Source organism: Lepidochelys kempii, chromosome 27, assembly GCF_965140265.1.
Source record: "Lepidochelys kempii isolate rLepKem1 chromosome 27, rLepKem1.hap2, whole genome shotgun sequence".
Lineage (NCBI taxonomy): Eukaryota > Metazoa > Chordata > Testudines > Cheloniidae > Lepidochelys > Lepidochelys kempii.
The window spans coordinates 3,748,694-3,765,263 of record NC_133282.1 but is presented as its reverse complement, the minus strand read 5'-3'; the positions used below and the strand labels follow the sequence as shown (position 1 = coordinate 3,765,263).

Below are 16,570 nucleotides of genomic sequence, written 5' to 3'. Positions count from 1 at the left end.
CAGCTGTGATGCCCCATTAACACAGTCCTCGCCTTTCCGGCAGAGGCTGAAGCAAGTGAGCAAATCAGAGCCAACATGTACCTACCTGCACATATGAAGCTCTGGGAGTCCAGTCCTTTCTCCATGGGGATGGCCACCAGATATTGTAAGAAAAAGCCATTTTCCTTTACAGTGTTTTTCAAGATTGCCTGAGAATTCCCATCCAAATTGCCACCAAGTGTCAGGGCTTCCTCTGCAGTTTCAAGATATGAGGTTAATACTCTACGAACAAGCCCCCTCCATGCTGCGGCGGCATCAGCACTCTCAGCTTGCAGCTTCAAGATGGCTTTAGAGGTTATCACCTTGAAAAACGCAGGCCCACCAAGACTCGTGTCGGGAAGAATGTCTTGGATTGTCTCTATTCCATAGCTGTTGCTTAATGTTTTTTCATCGTTCTTTACTTTAAAGCATTTTAAAGCTTCTAATGACAAGGAAAAAATAAAAGGAGCCCAAGCTTTATCTACATCCATATAAAGAACCGATTCTTTAATGGCATCTAATTCTGGTGCAAGAGAAGACGTCCAATCACAGGCATTTCCAGCTCTGTTGTACTGGAGCAAAGCAGCTGAGTCACCGAGCAACACTCCAATTGTGTGTCCTTCAAGGTCGTCTTCTGGACAGTCAAGCGTCTCCCATTCCTCCTCTTGCTGAGGCCGACACTTGCATCGAGCCTCGTGTATCCTGTCTAGCCAGTCCTCAGCTTCATCTCGGGAAGGCGCTCGTAAGCACAGTTTCTTACCAGAGAACACCAGCTCAAACCGGCCGTCACTGTGAACCAGCCCCTGCGACTCGCATCGCAGCAGAGAGTAATTCTCACTGTAAATCCGCTCTTCGTGGTCCAGGAAGAGGCGGAACTCCAGCGGGGATAACTCACAGAAGAACTCTTTCCAGAGGCCCATTGCTCCCCTCCTCTCCAGATTGCCCAGCTTCAGGAGGCCTCGGAATGGATTGGAAAGACCTTTGAGAGGACAAGGCATTTCCATGAAACCCGGAAGAATATGACAGACAAAGCAGAGAAAAGCTAATAAACAATTCACAGCAGCATGCAAATAAACCGCATAAAAAATATTGAATAGACACAGCTGAATCGGTTTGATAATGGCCTGATTTTCCATTGCCGTGCGCCTTGCATTGACACCAGTGCAAAATGAGTGTGTACAAACTCTCCAATGAGAATTGTAACTCTGTCTGCACTTTGCATTGGTGTCAGTGAATACACACCTGAGCCATGGAGGAGAAAGGCATCCTTAGGGCTTTTCTACACTAGAGAAATTTTCTAAATATTTCCCGTCACTGTTAATGTGGGCTCAGCAACACTGGGAGCCCAAACATAGCTGCCACTACTGGCCCCGTTGTTATTAACAGTGTCACCTAAACCTGCTCAGAATTGGTCTGATCAGAATAACGTTGTGTAAACCACTTCTTTCACAATGAGGATTTGCCAGGTAGTTTCTAGAAAGAACAAACTGACTTCCAGCTCTCCACAGTGTATAGGCACCTACAGCAGAAAGGGAGGCTAAAAAAGGGCATCAACTCTTCATTGGGATGACTTTTCATCCCATTTCCCAACTGATCCATTCTTGGTTGGAATGCACATACCGATCTGCCTGCGATGAACAACATGGAAGCCCTTTTGTTCTTGGTCAGGGGATGGCTTGGGCTTCCCAGTCTTTGAAGAGGATAAGAGGGGTCGCTCCAAACCGAGTGCACTGATCAGTTCTGCGGACTGGCCTTCTCTGGCCCCCTCAAGAGAGGACCCATAAGAATCAGTTAGGCCTTTACTGCTCCCTTCTGGAGAAGGCCTGTAGAAATCGTCTTCTGATATCCAGCTCCTTCTTTTCTATTTAAAAAAAGAACTGAAATATTATTGAACTTAGGCCAGGATCCTGTAAACATATCCACGCTTAACTTGACACAGGAGCGGAACCATTAACTGCAGTGGGTCTGCTCACATCTATAAAATGAAGCAGGTACATAAATGCATAAAGGTCAGGGTTTAACTGCCTACAAAATCAAGAATATTTACCTTTTAATGAGTTACAAATGTTTGTAAGCTGCACTAACAGCTCTCTGTATCTAATTACTGGTCAGTTAGTCAGTCCTACCCCAGTGCACGGCCATGACAAGTTCTCTCTCTCTCCTTGGTCAATACAGTTAACTGAACAAGATTTGTCACCAGGAGGTCAGAGTAGGAAGTTTTCGGCACCCTCCGAAACACCCCAAGGGATCCACCATTTAGCCCACCATGATCAAAGAAACCTAATTTTGTAGCTGCCATTTCCACCATCACAAAGCACTTAATGAGACACCATCTACAGCTGGCCATTGCTGCTTCTAAATGAGCAACACTAGGCAACCTTTCCCCCCACCCCATTCCCTGAGTGCTGCGCTGCAGAGCTCTTAGAAGAGGTGTTTGCATTAAGTTTGCATCCAAGCTGAGCTGCTTCTACATACTTGCTCCTCAGTTGAGCTACTTTTCTCGTCTTGTACTTTAGCTTAATCACGTTGACCATTTCTAGTTGACCTTGTCTTCTCACAACTGCAAGACCAAATACTGCCCTCAGTTAAACCCACGCAGCACAAGTGGCTTTTTGAAGTACAAAAAAATTACACAGATTCCTAGATTCCAAGGCCAAAAGGGACCACTGGATCCTCTAATCTGACCTCCTGCATAACACAGGCTGTAGGATTCCCCAACATAATTTCTGTTTGAACTAGACCAGATCTTTAAAAAAAAGAGATAAGAACATAAGAAGAACAGAAGAACAGCCCCACCGAGTCAGACCAATAGTCCATCTAGCCCAGTGTCCTGTCTTCTGACAGTGGCCAATGCCAGGTGCTCCATAGGGAATGAACAGAATAGGGAATCATCAAGTGATCTATCCCCTGTCGCCCATTCCCAGCTCCCGGCAAAGAGAGGCTAGGGACACCATCCCTGCCCATCCTGGCTAACAGCCATTGATGGACCTATCCTCCATGAACTTATTTAGTTCTTTTTTGAACCCTGTTATAGTCTTGGCCTTCAGAACATCCTCTGGGAAGGAGTTCCACAGGTTGACTGTGCGTTGTTTGAAAAAATAATTCCTACATGCAATCTTGATATAAAAATTCCCAGTGAGGGAGAATCCACCATAACCTTTGGTAAATTCTTCCAATGATTAACCCACCCTGTTCAACATTTACATCTTATTTCCAGTCTGAATTTGTCCAGTTCTCCTTTATCTTCTATTTTGTGGATGCCCTCAAACTGTAGTAGATTAGAGAAGGACAATTTTCATTAACAGAAGCCATGTTTGTTTGTCCCTGTCCTATCATGTTAATCTAGGCATTTGAAAATTCTATTTGTAATCACTGAAAAGCCCAGGATCACTGTTAGCACGTTTTTTAAAGAGGCAGGTAGTTTATTTGCTGCCTTCCAGTATTGTAGGTAAATCTGAGATGCACATTTTGGTCAGCAGCTCTGCTCGCAAGTTCCTTCAGAACTCAAGACTCTACTATGTGGTCCTAGTAATGTGCTGCTCTTTAATTGACTAATTTGTTCCAGCACCTCCTATTGTAATGCCTCTGGCAAAGAGGACTTTTGTTACTGTTAAAAGTGCATGAGAAGGAAAAGGACTCAGCCAAAAAGGGAACGAAAGAGCATGCCCTGCTAGTCTGATGTCTGGTCTTCTGAATCTTTATATGAAGTAATAAAACAATATTTTGGGGGGAAAAAGATATACATATTGTTTTCTCATTAACTTTGAACCCATCCTGAAGCAAATTTCTATCAGTATTGTGAAGTGACACCTACCTCTCTTGGAGTTCTGCAAGTAGGTACAGGCACCCTAGAACAATAACCCCAGACACCTGATCCAGACTAGTTTAAGCCTATTCCCTTAGATTAGGCACTTCTCCATTTCATACACAGACTCTTCAGTTCATGATAAGAAATACTGATTATCTCTGAGTTGTTCAACTGGGTGATATCTTCCACCAATTCCTTAGTCACACTTTAACAGCTGTTCTAATGTAATGAGCACTGCTAAATTGTTCCATCTAATTTTCAAGTATTCTTATAATTTGACCATGAGCTAAATCTTACTCACTTATTTCTTTGGGAAAAAAAACTGTCCCTTCTGTTTGGTAAAGGGACAAACCCCAAACACAAGGCAGCCAGCCCCAAGATACACAATGAACAGGAAGATTATGTTTACTCTAGAATCAGGAATGACTCATGCAGGACAGTAACAGGTATTTAAGCATGATGGACTTTCCTGTTGATATCCAGAAGTTACGAATAGATCAATCAAACTACAGCCAAGAGGCGGGATAGGTAATATGGTCACTGAGCATTTTAAAGAGTAGATATCAACAAGAGAAATTGTTTAGGATGGTTTAAGGATATATGGTAAAAGCATTAAGATATAATGATGAGTCATAAGATGGAATTAAGCAAAGCACAATTTAGCCTGAATATCAGGTAACATTTCCAAGCAGTGAAATCTAGCTGATTATTCCAGTAAGCCAACAGAAGTAGTGGGACCCCTTCACTCGAGACATTTAAACTAGACTGAGCATGGGAGAGAACTATCCTGCACTGGCCTCGGTGACCAGATGTTTGATGTTGCATGTAGCAACACCAAGCAGATCGTTTCCACTGGAAAGCGGGGATCTATTTCTGCAGCCAATCGTTCCTTGGCTTTCTCCCTTAGGACCAAAAATCAAGAGAAACTCTCTTTCACTTACCATTGTGGAATGCCAATTCTCAGACTGTTCTTTCAAATTGGAAAGAGAATCTAGGGCTAGATTTTCAGCAGGACTCAGCAGCTTCCATTGAGAAGAATAGGGAAGTCCATCCCCTTTCACCAAGAACAATGGAAGCTACTGTTTGAGGAGCCTTTTGGAAAATCCAGCCACCCTTTCATGTAGGTGCTTAATGCGTGCTGGGCTCTTACCTGGCTGCCTAGCTCTGACAGCTTTTGGTGATGCATTTGCCAGGTAATTTAATTCGTTCTGATTTCTCCAAAGCCCAGTGCAGCAGTGTGCCTTTCAGCTACAGCAAAGTACGTACGGAGCAAGGAATATTTTTCACTACAGCTCTGTAGTGAACCTGTGCATATGCACCATGTGGCAGTATTCTTGATTAGTACCAGAGTGACAAAGAGACCAAAACACACTGCGTGTCGGGCTTAACTTAAAACGAACAGCAACCTAGAAGTCTCTATTGCCTTCTACACAACATTCTCTTTACGCTTCCTAACCACTTCCCCGACTTGATTAGCGGCGAAGATCTAAGAACATGGAAAAACAATTGTTAACACCTACTGGACAAGCTGTTGCTGGTGAAAGAAAGAATTCTGTCACTGGGCTGAGATCCTCTTGGCTTTTCTTATCACCATTTATCTCACTGGTTCCATCTTTATCCTCTGGTTTAATAATGTAAAGCTGTTGGGACGAATCTTTGTCTGCTGCACCATTGTGTGTTATGATTGGCTGAGACAACAACTGGATTCCCGTAACATGTGAAGGAGGATCTGGTATCTTGCTGGCCTTAGCTAGATCTTCCGCATGGATGGACTGTGGGTTATCGGTGTCAGGAAGCGGTGCAGAACAAAGAGTGCTCTCCGCTGTTACGTTTAAATGCAGGTGAGAGGCTCTGGAGACGGCAGGAGGAAGTGCGGGCTGCAATGGGGCAGGTGCCAATAGATTAGGACGGAGCGGTTCTTCGGTAGGTTCAGAGACTTGCTGTGCTTGTCTGAATTCAGACAATACCCTTAAAACAAAGTTTAGGCAAATAAAAAATAAGTGAATAGACAGAACAAAGTCTGCTACAAGACATCATTGGTTCCCAGAGGTCATGTGATTATAAAAATAAGTCCCCTGAGGGTTTCAGCCCCTGAAGTACTGTAAGCCTGAAATGATCTATCCCATGCCATTTGTCTAGGTTCTAATAAATCCACTATACTTGTTTCATAGATTCTAAGGCCAGAAGGGACCATCGTGATCATCTACTTGGATCTCCTGCTCAGCACAGGCCCCAGGACTTCCCTTACCTTCTGTTTGAACTAGAGCATGTATTTTAGAAAAGCAACCAATCCGGATTTAAAAGTTGCTAGTGATGGATGACCAGAGCTCCTGGAAGGCTGAAGCAGAGCTACTAAATCACAGATCTGGGGACAGATATCAGCTACCAGACCACTGGGGTGGATGAAGTGGTGGAGCCAGGACATCAAATCTTCAAGCTGTCCATCCTCCACGACCTCAGAAACCTGGAGTCCCAAGCAGCAGCAGAAATGCTGCCATTGCACCAATCAAACTACGTTTCCCCCTAACATTACTTGACTTTCCTCTTTAGAAGGCTCTGTGCAACCCAACGGTGACACATCTCAGCATCTTGGCTGTCTACGTGTGCCAATTACGATAAACTGCTTGTGTATTAGCCCTGCACGTACATGTTAGAATTTACTGGAGATGAGGCATGATGTACCGCTTCTGTGTCAAGCTTGAGGACTGGAAAAAGGGGTTTTCTGTACAATCACGTAATGGCCGCTCCAAGTCAAAGTGAGAGAGCTCCTCATTCACTCACGGGCATCACCACATTTATAAGAAAAATAAATGCTCAGGTAAAAATAATCTGCTTTCTAGAACACAGTGTTCAAAGCCAGCCCAGCTAAAGAGCTGGGGTGCTTCCTTTGAACTATTCATATCCTGAATATACTTGGGAGTTTGTGTTTAAGCCACCCCGAGTCATGCTATTTATTGTAGGTCCCCCAGAAGAGAGCTTTGCACATGTATTAGGATTACATATTGAAATTTTGCATGACTACTTTGCTCATTAAACATGTGCCTAGCTATGGTTTGTGTGTCGAATTTCCAACAAAAGTAAGTATTCATAGCTGTAATAAGCAATTAGCAGCAGCACTCTGGTCAGTCAAGAGACTGTTTCATGCTCCTTTGTTCTCAATTTTGATCTCAATATAACCTCAAACCAAATATCTTTCCATCATTAACCTAATCAAATCAAAATGGGTTCTCATAATCTCAAGAAATGAAAAGTTTTTTTGGAATCTAAAATTGGGTGATGTTCAATGTTGTTAATGAGGGCGATACATGAGGCAGAATCGAATCAAACTATGGTCTGCTGTAGTTATGCTGGCTTTCTAGGGCTGATAGCAGTTAAAGGTTGCCTTTCCTCAGTAATCTAAACATAGCTGACAAGACAATAGCCACAGCGTGACTTTTCTGACCACAGCCCCATTTTAAAACCAAACTCAACAAGAGTGTGTTTGCCAAGACAAAAACAACATCCCAAAGCTTAGACTGCTTAGTTCTAGGTGAGAATGCCCTTTAAATTTTTTATGGTGATAGTGAAAACATTTGCGATCCAACTGTTTCTTATTTTGTCTCTGTCCTGACATGCAAGGGGTTCTACATAGCTAAATGAAAAGAAGGATTCAAACAAACAAACTGCTTACAGGCTGCAAACACTGCAGCTCCTCCACGTTATTGGAGAAATCAGAAATATGTTTTCCTCATAAAGCGTCAAAATAGCTGCATGAACATTTGGGAGATGTTACATCTCTGGACTCCTACTGGAGGAGACAAGGGTACCAGCCAGGAGTCAATCACCCAGCAGGAGTGTTCTGAAAGACAGTTAACTAGACCTCATGCCTAACCAGGCTGGCCTACATCCTCAAAAGTATTTAGGCAACTATCTTCCATAGATTTCAGTTGATATGGGCTGCAGTCACTTTACTTGGCAGGAAGACTCCAGCCAAGCCTTGTAACCATGCTTTCCTTTTGCCTTTCCACAACCCATGAGGGAAAAGATGGTTTGGGGAGAGGCATGTGAAAGGGAGAATGATAGATTTTCTGCTTTTGAGAGAGAGGATGAAATGCAGGGGTAAAGAGGAGGGTTAAGAAACCCTTAGCAAAGAGCATTCTCAGATACTTACTCTTGCAGAGATCTGTCTAAATCCTCTGCGTTTGCTGTCCCTAAATCAGAGTCACACGACAGGGGTTCCTCACACCTATCAGGACTTCTAGTGCAGCTGGCCTGCAGGAGGCCATCAGAGCCAAGGCTGGAGGACAGCTGGGATGAACCCATAGTGTTAAGGCTTAGCGTGGAGCACGTACGTTTACTTTTGTCCTCATTTTTGCTGAGGGCCAATGTGCTGGGTTGAACTTCAATATCATCAGATCCCGAAGAACGTGAGACCAAACCCAGGGACTCCTTTCTCTGGGATTCAGAACTGGAGGATGTTAGATGCTCCAGAAGCTCCGAAACAGGACAAAGACCAGACAGGGACAAGGGAGTTACAGTCCATTCATTTAAAACTGCTGATTTATAGGATAATTCGAAGGTCAGGGAAGTTAACCCCTGCAAGAAGCTAAGCAGAAATTCACATTCCTCTGCATCCAGAAGCAGGGCTGATGTCTGATAATACTCAGGCAGCCTGGACTTCTCTTGAAGCAGTAACTTCAAATAACACTCCATGAGGCCATCGTTCAAGGCAAGCCTTAACCAGGCACGGCAGCGCCCCACGTCCGTGCTGATAAAACTTAACTGTTCCAGCTCTAAAATGATGTTTCTAGGGGGGGAAAGAACAAAACATGTTAACATGCACTGTGAGAGCAGTTTGGGGGGCAGGGTGGGGCAGATGCATTTCCCAAAGCACAGAGGGTCAGGAGATGCAGCACAGCAGGGAGGAGGGAGGCAGCCCCAGGATGGGGCAGAAGCTGAGATAGGCATGCACGGAAGAGAACCTTAACTCTTGCATTTCCCAGTATTCCGTCATTTGACCTGCACAGTGAGACATCGCATTCCTAGCCACTGACTGCATCTCATGTCTCTTTCTAAAATGATAAAAAATAGAGCTTGTTGGAAGTTTTCAGTCAAAACTGTTTTTCTACGGAAAACAGGGGCTGCAATGATTTCTGGTTTTGCACAAAAAGCATCTGTTTTCTGTGGGAAAAACTGATTTGCATCAAAAGCCCAAACTCTTGAAAACCAAAATATTTTGATTTGGAAATGCTGTCACAGTACCTCTATGGCAGTGGTTCTCAACCAGGGGTCTGGGTAGGGCCGCCATCAGGATTTATGGGGCCCTATGCAGTATTATTAAACTGGTGCCCCCATGCCTGATGGCAGCCCGGGCTCGCATGTGTATTTTAGATAAAGGTGGTCTTTTGAAGGATTTATTTAAAAAACTATATGTCTGAAAATCCAAGCATTTAAGGCTAAAGTTGAATACTCAGACTGTGCATCTAGAAATCTGTGCAAGGATTTTTTAGAGATGTGATTTTATAATCTTCAGCAACACATTAATGACATATTTTTAAAGCAAATTTTAAACTAAGGTCCTGTAGACTAACATGTTCTGAGTAAATATTACAGTATTTCACAACTGTTTTTGTTAGGAAATTCAGAAACTGCAGTACTTGTGGCACCTTAGAGACTAACCAATTTATTTGAGCATAAGCTTTTGTGAGCTACAGCTCACTTCATCCAGGTTTTCTCACCCTCCACCCCCCCACACAAATTCACTCTCCTGCTGGTGATAGCCCATCCGGAGAGTGAATTTGTGTGTGGGGGGTGGAGGGTGAGAAAACCTGGATTTGTGCTGGAAATGGCCCAACTTGATGATCACTTTAGATAAGCTATTACCAGCAGGACAGTGGGGTGGGAGGAGGTATTGTTTCATATTCTCTGTGTGTATATAAAGTCTGCTGCAGTTTCCACGGTATGCATCCGATGAAGTGAGCTGTAGCTCACGAAAGCTGATGCTCAAATAAATTGGTTAGTCTCTAAGGTGCCACAAGTCCTCCTTTTCTTTTTGCGAATACAGACTAACACGGCTGTTACTCTGAAACCTGTCAGAAACTGCAGTATATACCTGGGGGTTGGCAAATGCCAGTTAAATGGCTTCATTACCACTTGAATGGCTCTTTAACAGTTTCAGTGTTATGCTAATAGGTCTGGCAAGCTTGAAGGCTTTTTCACTTTTAAGTACTAGATCCCCTCCTGCCGAAGATTCACCAGGCTGCAGAACAGGGATAGGAAGACGCGGACGGGTGGACACTAAGACCCAGGGGTGCCCCAAATTTTCGGCTGCCCTATGCAGCCGCATATGCTGCATATGCCTAAGGACGGCCCTGGATACAGGGCCCCCTGGGGGGCTGCGAGCAGATTTCAGGGGGTCCGCCAAGCACAGCTGGCATTAGACTCCTTACGGCCCAGGCAGATAGCCAAAATCCTGCTGCGCAGGACTGCAGCCCGGGGCCCCAAGTCCTACCACCCGGGGTTGAAGACAAAGCCTGATCAACTTAGCTTTGAGGGGCCCCCTAACGTGTGGGGTCCCGGGCAACTGCCCTCCTTGCTACCCCCTAACACCAGCCCTGGCTTTTATATGCAGAAAAACAGCTGTTGTGGGATAGCTGGGCCGTGGAGTTTTTATAGCGGGTTGTGGGGGGGAGGAGGGAGAGCCCTCATAAAGAAAAAGATTGAGAACCCCTGCTCTATGGGATGGGTTCCCTGGCTGGACTACATCTCCCATAAGGCACTGCCACTCCTCTGCAAGAATGGGGGAGGAGCTCCCATCCTTGCTGCTCTTTTGTCTGGAGAGCATTTTCTGTTGTCCCGACTGGATATTCACAATGGCCAACAGGCAAACTTAATTATCTGACAGGAATTAAAAAGTAAAATTTGCAGAATACTGTGAAATGCAGCAAAACTTGCTGAGATACAAAACTAGCTGGCTCCACGACTGGTTCTTTTCCAAAGGTGAAGGCATTTCTTGGACTAGGTACAAGGTGTTTTCAATGACAAGCTCCTTCATGCACATTGTTCCACCAGCAACTCCTATGCATGCCCAGCGCCTTCTCTGGGCAGGGAAAGATACAGGGAAGCTGCAAAGTGGCAGAGCTGCTTTCCTCCCCTCACTGGTTAATCAAAACCAACAGATTTCAAATATTTCCCCCCAAAATCTAATGTTGACACTAGTGCTTGGTCCCAGCTCTCATTTCAGTTGGTGACACTGAAGCCATATTAAAAGTCATGGCAAAAGAGTTTGGGTCTTTTTGTTCATTTTTAAAAACAAAGGCAGAAATGCTCAAAGGCATAAAAATGTCTCCCAGAGCGTGTGAAAAGTGGATGTCTTTGACTCTTTCATAACTCACAAACAGCTAAGGGAATCTGGAGGAAACCTTCCAAAAACATATGCTTTTGGGCTAAGACACAGTATTGAAAGATTCTGTCCAGAAGGTAAATGTTTCAAAAAAACTCATTAGCATACGAAAATAGCAAATAAGAACAGCTAGCTCTTATCTAGTGCTTTTCATCAGGAGATCTCAAAGCACTTTATGGAGGAAAATCAGTACCATTATACCCATTTTACAGATGGGAAAACTGAGGCACAGAAAGGGGGATGCGCCCTGACCAAGGTTACCAAGCAGGGAATGGAATCCAGGCCTCCTGAGTCCCTTCCCAGGCCACAACAATTTTACAACCTTAACTACAGGGTTCACTACATTGCAATAAGAAAAGGAGTACTTGTGGCACCTTAGAGACTAACCAATTTATTTGAGCATGAGCTTTCGTGAGCTACAGCTCACTTCATCGGATGCATGCCGTGGAAACTGCAGCAGACTTTATTTATACACAGAGAATATGAAAAGATACCTCCTCCCACCCCACTGTCCTGCTGGTAATAGCTTATCTAAAGTGATCATCAGGTGGGCCATTTCCAGCACAAATCCAGGTTTTCTCACCCTCCACCCCCCCACACAAATTCACTCTCCTGCTGGTGATAGCCCATCCAAAGTGACAACTCTTTACACAATGTGCATGATAATTAAGTTGGGCCATTTCCTGCACAAATCCAGGTTCTCTCACCCCCTCACCCCCCTCCCAAAAACCACACACACAAACTCACTATCCTGCTGGTAATAGCTCATCCAAAGTGACCATTCTCCCTACAATGTGCATAATTAAGGTGGGCCATTTCCAGCACAAATCCAGGTTTTCTCACATCCCCCCCACCCCCATACACACACAAACTCACTCTCCTGCTGGTAATAGCTCATCCAAACTGACCACTCTCCAAGTTTAAATCCAAGTTAAACCAGAACATCTGGGGGAGGGGGGGTATGAAAAAACAAGAGGAAATAGGCTACCTTGCATAATGACTTAGCCACTCCCAGTCTCTATTTAAGCCTAAATTAATAGTATCCAATTTGCAAATGAATTCCAATTCAGCAGTTTCTCTCTGGAGTCTGGATTTGAAGTTTTTTTGTTTTAAGATAGCGACCTTCATGTCTGTGATTGCGTGACCAGAGAGATTGAAGTGTTCTCCGACTGGTTTATGAATGTTATAATTCTTGACATCTGATTTGTGTCCATTTATTCTTTTACGTAGAGACTGTCCAGTTTGACCAATGTACATGGCAGAGGGGCATTGCTGGCACATGATGGCATAGATCACATTGGTGGATGTGCAGGTATACGAGCCTCTGATAGTGTGGCTGATGTTATTAGGCCCTGTGATGGTGTCCCCTGAATAGACATGTGGGCCCACGTGTCTATTCAGGGGACACCATCACAGGGCCTAATAACATCAGCCACACTATCAGAGGCTCGTATACCTGCACATCCACCAATGTGATCTATGCCATCATGTGCCCGCAATGCCCCTCTGCCATGTACATTGGTCAAACTGGACAGTCTCTACGTAAAAGAATAAATGGACACAAATCAGATGTCAAGAATTATAACATTCATAAACCAGTCGGAGAACACTTCAATCTCTCTGGTCACGCAATCACAGACATGAAGGTCGCTATCTTAAAACAAAAAAACTTCAAATCCAGACTCCAGCGAGAAACTGCTGAATTGGAATTCATTTGCAAATTGGATACTATTAATTTAGGCTTAAATAGAGACTGGGAGTGGCTAAGTCATTATGCAAGGTAGCCTATTTCCTCTTGTTTTTTCATACCCCCCCTCCCCCAGATGTTCTGGTTTAACTTGGATTTAAACTTGGAGAGTGGTCAGTTTGGATGAGCTATTACCAGCAGGAGAGTGAGTTTGTGTGTGTATGGGGGTGGGGGGGATGTGAGAAAACCTGGATTTGTGCTGGAAATGGCCCACCTTAATTATGCACATTGTAGGGAGAATGGTCACTTTGGATGAGCTATTACCAGCAGGATAGTGAGTTTGTGTGTGTGGTTTTTGGGAGGGGGGTGAGGGGGTGAGAGAACCTGGATTTGTGCAGGAAATGGCCCAACTTAATTATCATGCACATTGTGTAAAGAGTTGTCACTTTGGATGGGCTATCACCAGCAGGAGAGTGAATTTGTGTGGGGGGGTGGAGGGTGAGAAAACCTGGATTTGTGCTGGAAATGGCCCACCTGATGATCACTTTAGATAAGCTATTACCAGCAGGACAGTGGGGTGGGAGGAGGTATCGTTTCATATTCTCTGTGTATAAATAAAGTCTGCTGCAGTTTCCACGGTATGCATCCGATGAAGTGAGCTGTAGCTCACGAAAGCTTATGCTCAAATAAATTGGTTAGTCTCTAAGGTGCCACAAGTCCTCCTTTTCTTTTTGCGAATACAGACTAACACGGCTGTTACTCTGAAACCTTACATTGCAATAAACTCCCTAGAAATACAGTGGCCAACTTTCTCAGTAGACTGTCTTATATGCTTCCCACATGTGCTCGGAAACTGCAAGTAGCACACCCTGGCGCTTTCCCTATTTAGCGGTGCTTCTTGAATAGAGCAACAGAGGACAGTGGATCCTCATTTGGGTGCAATTTGAGATACTGATTTTGATCTATAAAGTCCCAGTAAACATGCTGGCTTCTAGTTATCTGCTGGCCCATCTACTCTACGACAACAATGGGGTCAAGGAGCCTGCTTACCATAGGATGTCCCTTGACCTGGTTACAACACAGTTCCAACTTGCAGTACTGTAGATGAAACCTTAACCAGGGCTAGCCTGAGGGAAAATGCCGCCCTAGGCGAACTTGTATCTCGGTGCCCTGCCCACGTGGGTGTGGTGCCCCCCATTGCTCCTGGCCCCTGCACCTCCCTCCTGTGCCCATGTGGGGAAACTGACCTGGACGCACAGAGCAGCTGGCATTGCTGCTCACTCCCCACCCCCAAACACTGCTCCTCCCTACCTCCTAAGGGGCTGTAAGGGGGGGGGGGAGCAAGAAGTGGTGTCAGGGGTCACTGCATCCAGGTCACTGGCAGAGGAACTTGGTCGGGGGGTGGCAGCGACCTCCTGCCAAGCGCTCCGTGCATCCAGGTCACTTTCCCCACCTGGACTGCGTAAGGGGAGGACAGGAGAGCAGAGCCCAGCTGGGGAAAGTGACCTGGATGCACGGAGCGCTTGGCAGGAGGTCGCCGCCACCCCCCGACCAAGTTCCTCTGCCAGTAGGAAGCAGGGAGAGATCTGGACCACCCCCTCTTCCCCCACGCAGTGCTCCCCTGCCAGCCAGGAGCAGTTTCTGACTCTCCACTAGCAGCATGCTCCTCTGTGCTGACTTGGGCTCAGATTTCAGGGCTATTAAATTAGAGTGCAGATGTTTGGGCTCAGGCTGGAGCCAGGACTTTGAGACCCCACGTGGGTGAGTTTCTCAGAGCCAGGGCTCCTGCCCGAATGTCCACACTGCAATTTTCAGCTCTGCAGCCCGAGTCAACTGACCTGGGCTTTGAGTCTTACGTTTTTTTATCGCAGTGTAGAGGTACCCTTAGGGGCCACTTGCTTCCCTATGACCCATCCCAACAACTGGGATGCGCTAAGTGATTAAGATCTGGGAGCTGAGGAAAGGGTATGGTCACAAGGGGTCCCTTTACTCTGGCACTTGCTTCCCTCATTGGTCCCACACAACCCAAATCTGCTGATCTTCCAGACCCCTTCCATGGTCTGTGTTCCCTCAAGCTCCTGGCAGAAGGGGCGAAGTACTCTGAGAGAAGGTGGGATGAGGAGGAGTTAGTTCTTCTGAGTTGGCCATGTTTCTATTGACTGCTCCATGAACTGTGTGGCTTTTAACCTATGTAAATGTACCAAGGAATGCAACAGGCTGTAAGTGACTGTAAGATGGAAGCTCCTCACCTGTGCGTGATGGTTTTCAGCAAGCCCCAGAAGACAGGCTGGGGAAGAGGTGCACGGCCACATGGTTTTTTCACTTTTCCTCCAGCGTCTGTTTTTATGTACTTCGCCTTCAGTCCATGCACAAACACAGCCTCTAGTGCACAGCACAGGGCATTAGCATCGTCAGTGTCACTGGTTACAACAGCATCAGAGGTCACATACTGTTTCTGCAGTCCCTTGATGGAACTCACCAACTGCTTCTTGATCAACTAAAGGACAAAGCATGCGGATTTGTGTTATAAGAACAGCTCGCTTTGAAAAGGATCCAACTAAATCATCCCAGCCAGGGCTTTGTCAAGCCGGGCCTTAAAAACCTCTAAGGAAGGAGATTCCACCACCTCCCTAGATAACCCATTCCAGTGCTTCACCACCCTCCTAGTGAAATAGTGTTTCCTAATATCCAACCTAAACCTCCCCCACTGCAACTTGAGACCATTACTCCTTGTCCTGTCCTCTTCTACCACTGAGAACAGCCGAGCTCCATCCTGTTTGGAACCCCCCTTCAGGTAGCTGAAGGCTGCTGTCAAATCCCCCCTCATTCTTCTCTTCTGCAAACTAAATAAGCCCAGTTCCCTCAGCCTCGCCTCATAAGTCATGTGCCCCAGCCCCCTAATCATTTTTGTCACCCTCCGCTGGTCTCTTTCCAATTTGTCCACATCCTTCCTTTCTGTAGTGGGGGGCCCAAAACTGGAACAATACTCCAGATCCACCATGGCCTCTGCCATAAACATACAGCTAAGGGTAGCATAAAATCCCTCCTTTACCTGTAAAGGGTTAAGAAGCTCAGATAACCTGGGGGCACTTGACCAAAAGGACCAATAAGGGGAGAAGATACTTTCAAATATGTGGGGGGAAGGGTTTTGCTTTGGCTCTTTGTGTGTGTTCTCTCAGGAGACAAAGAGAGAGACCAAGCAAGTAATCTAGCTCCTACTGAATGATACATCTAAATTTACAGAAATAGTAAGTAATAGCAAGGAAATGCGTTAGAGTATCTTTTGTTTTAGCTTATGAGTTTTCCCTGTGCTAAAAGGGAGGTTTATCCCTGTTTTTTGTAACTTTAAAGTTTTGCCTAGAGGGGAATCCTCTGTGTTTTGAATCTGATTACCCTGTAAAGTTACCTTCCATCCTGATTTTACAGAGGTGCTTCTTTTATTTTGTTTTTATAATAAAACTCTGTTGTTAAGAACCTGATTGGCTTTTAGGGTCCTAAAAAAACCAGGGGTCTGGTTTGCGCTCACCTTGTTTACCTATCTGGTTGGTAGATTATTCTCAAGTCTCCCCAGGAAAGGGGGTGAAGGGCTTGGGGGGATATTTTAGGGAAACAGGAACTCCAAGTGGTCCTTCTCCTGAATCTTTGTCTAACTCACTTGGTGGTGACAGCAGTACCC

At 45.3% G+C, this 16,570-nt stretch overlaps 1 protein-coding gene across 13 annotated transcripts in view; it reads right to left on the bottom strand.

Moving 5' to 3' along the window:
- The window catches only part of PLEKHM1 (pleckstrin homology and RUN domain containing M1), a 144,490-nt gene that overhangs the window by 105,580 nt on the left and 22,340 nt on the right, over window positions 1–16,570 (bottom strand). For 12 of the 13 annotated variants that reach the window (XR_012156415.1, XR_012156416.1, XM_073326188.1 and 9 more), the window contains 5 exons: window positions 15,144–15,391; window positions 7,977–8,612; window positions 5,347–5,794; window positions 1,639–1,879; window positions 86–997 (listed from right to left, as the gene is read on the bottom strand). Coding sequence is in view for 11 of the 13 variants with exons in the window: in XM_073326188.1 (XP_073182289.1) it covers window positions 86–997; window positions 1,639–1,879; window positions 5,347–5,794; window positions 7,977–8,612; window positions 15,144–15,391 (2,485 nt within the window). In the remaining 2 variants the exon portion in view is untranslated. Of the gene's footprint in view, window positions 1–85; window positions 998–1,638; window positions 1,880–5,346; window positions 5,795–6,473; window positions 7,943–7,976; window positions 8,613–15,143; window positions 15,392–16,570 lie in introns of those variants that run through there. The other variant, XM_073326199.1, reaches the window with a different exon arrangement.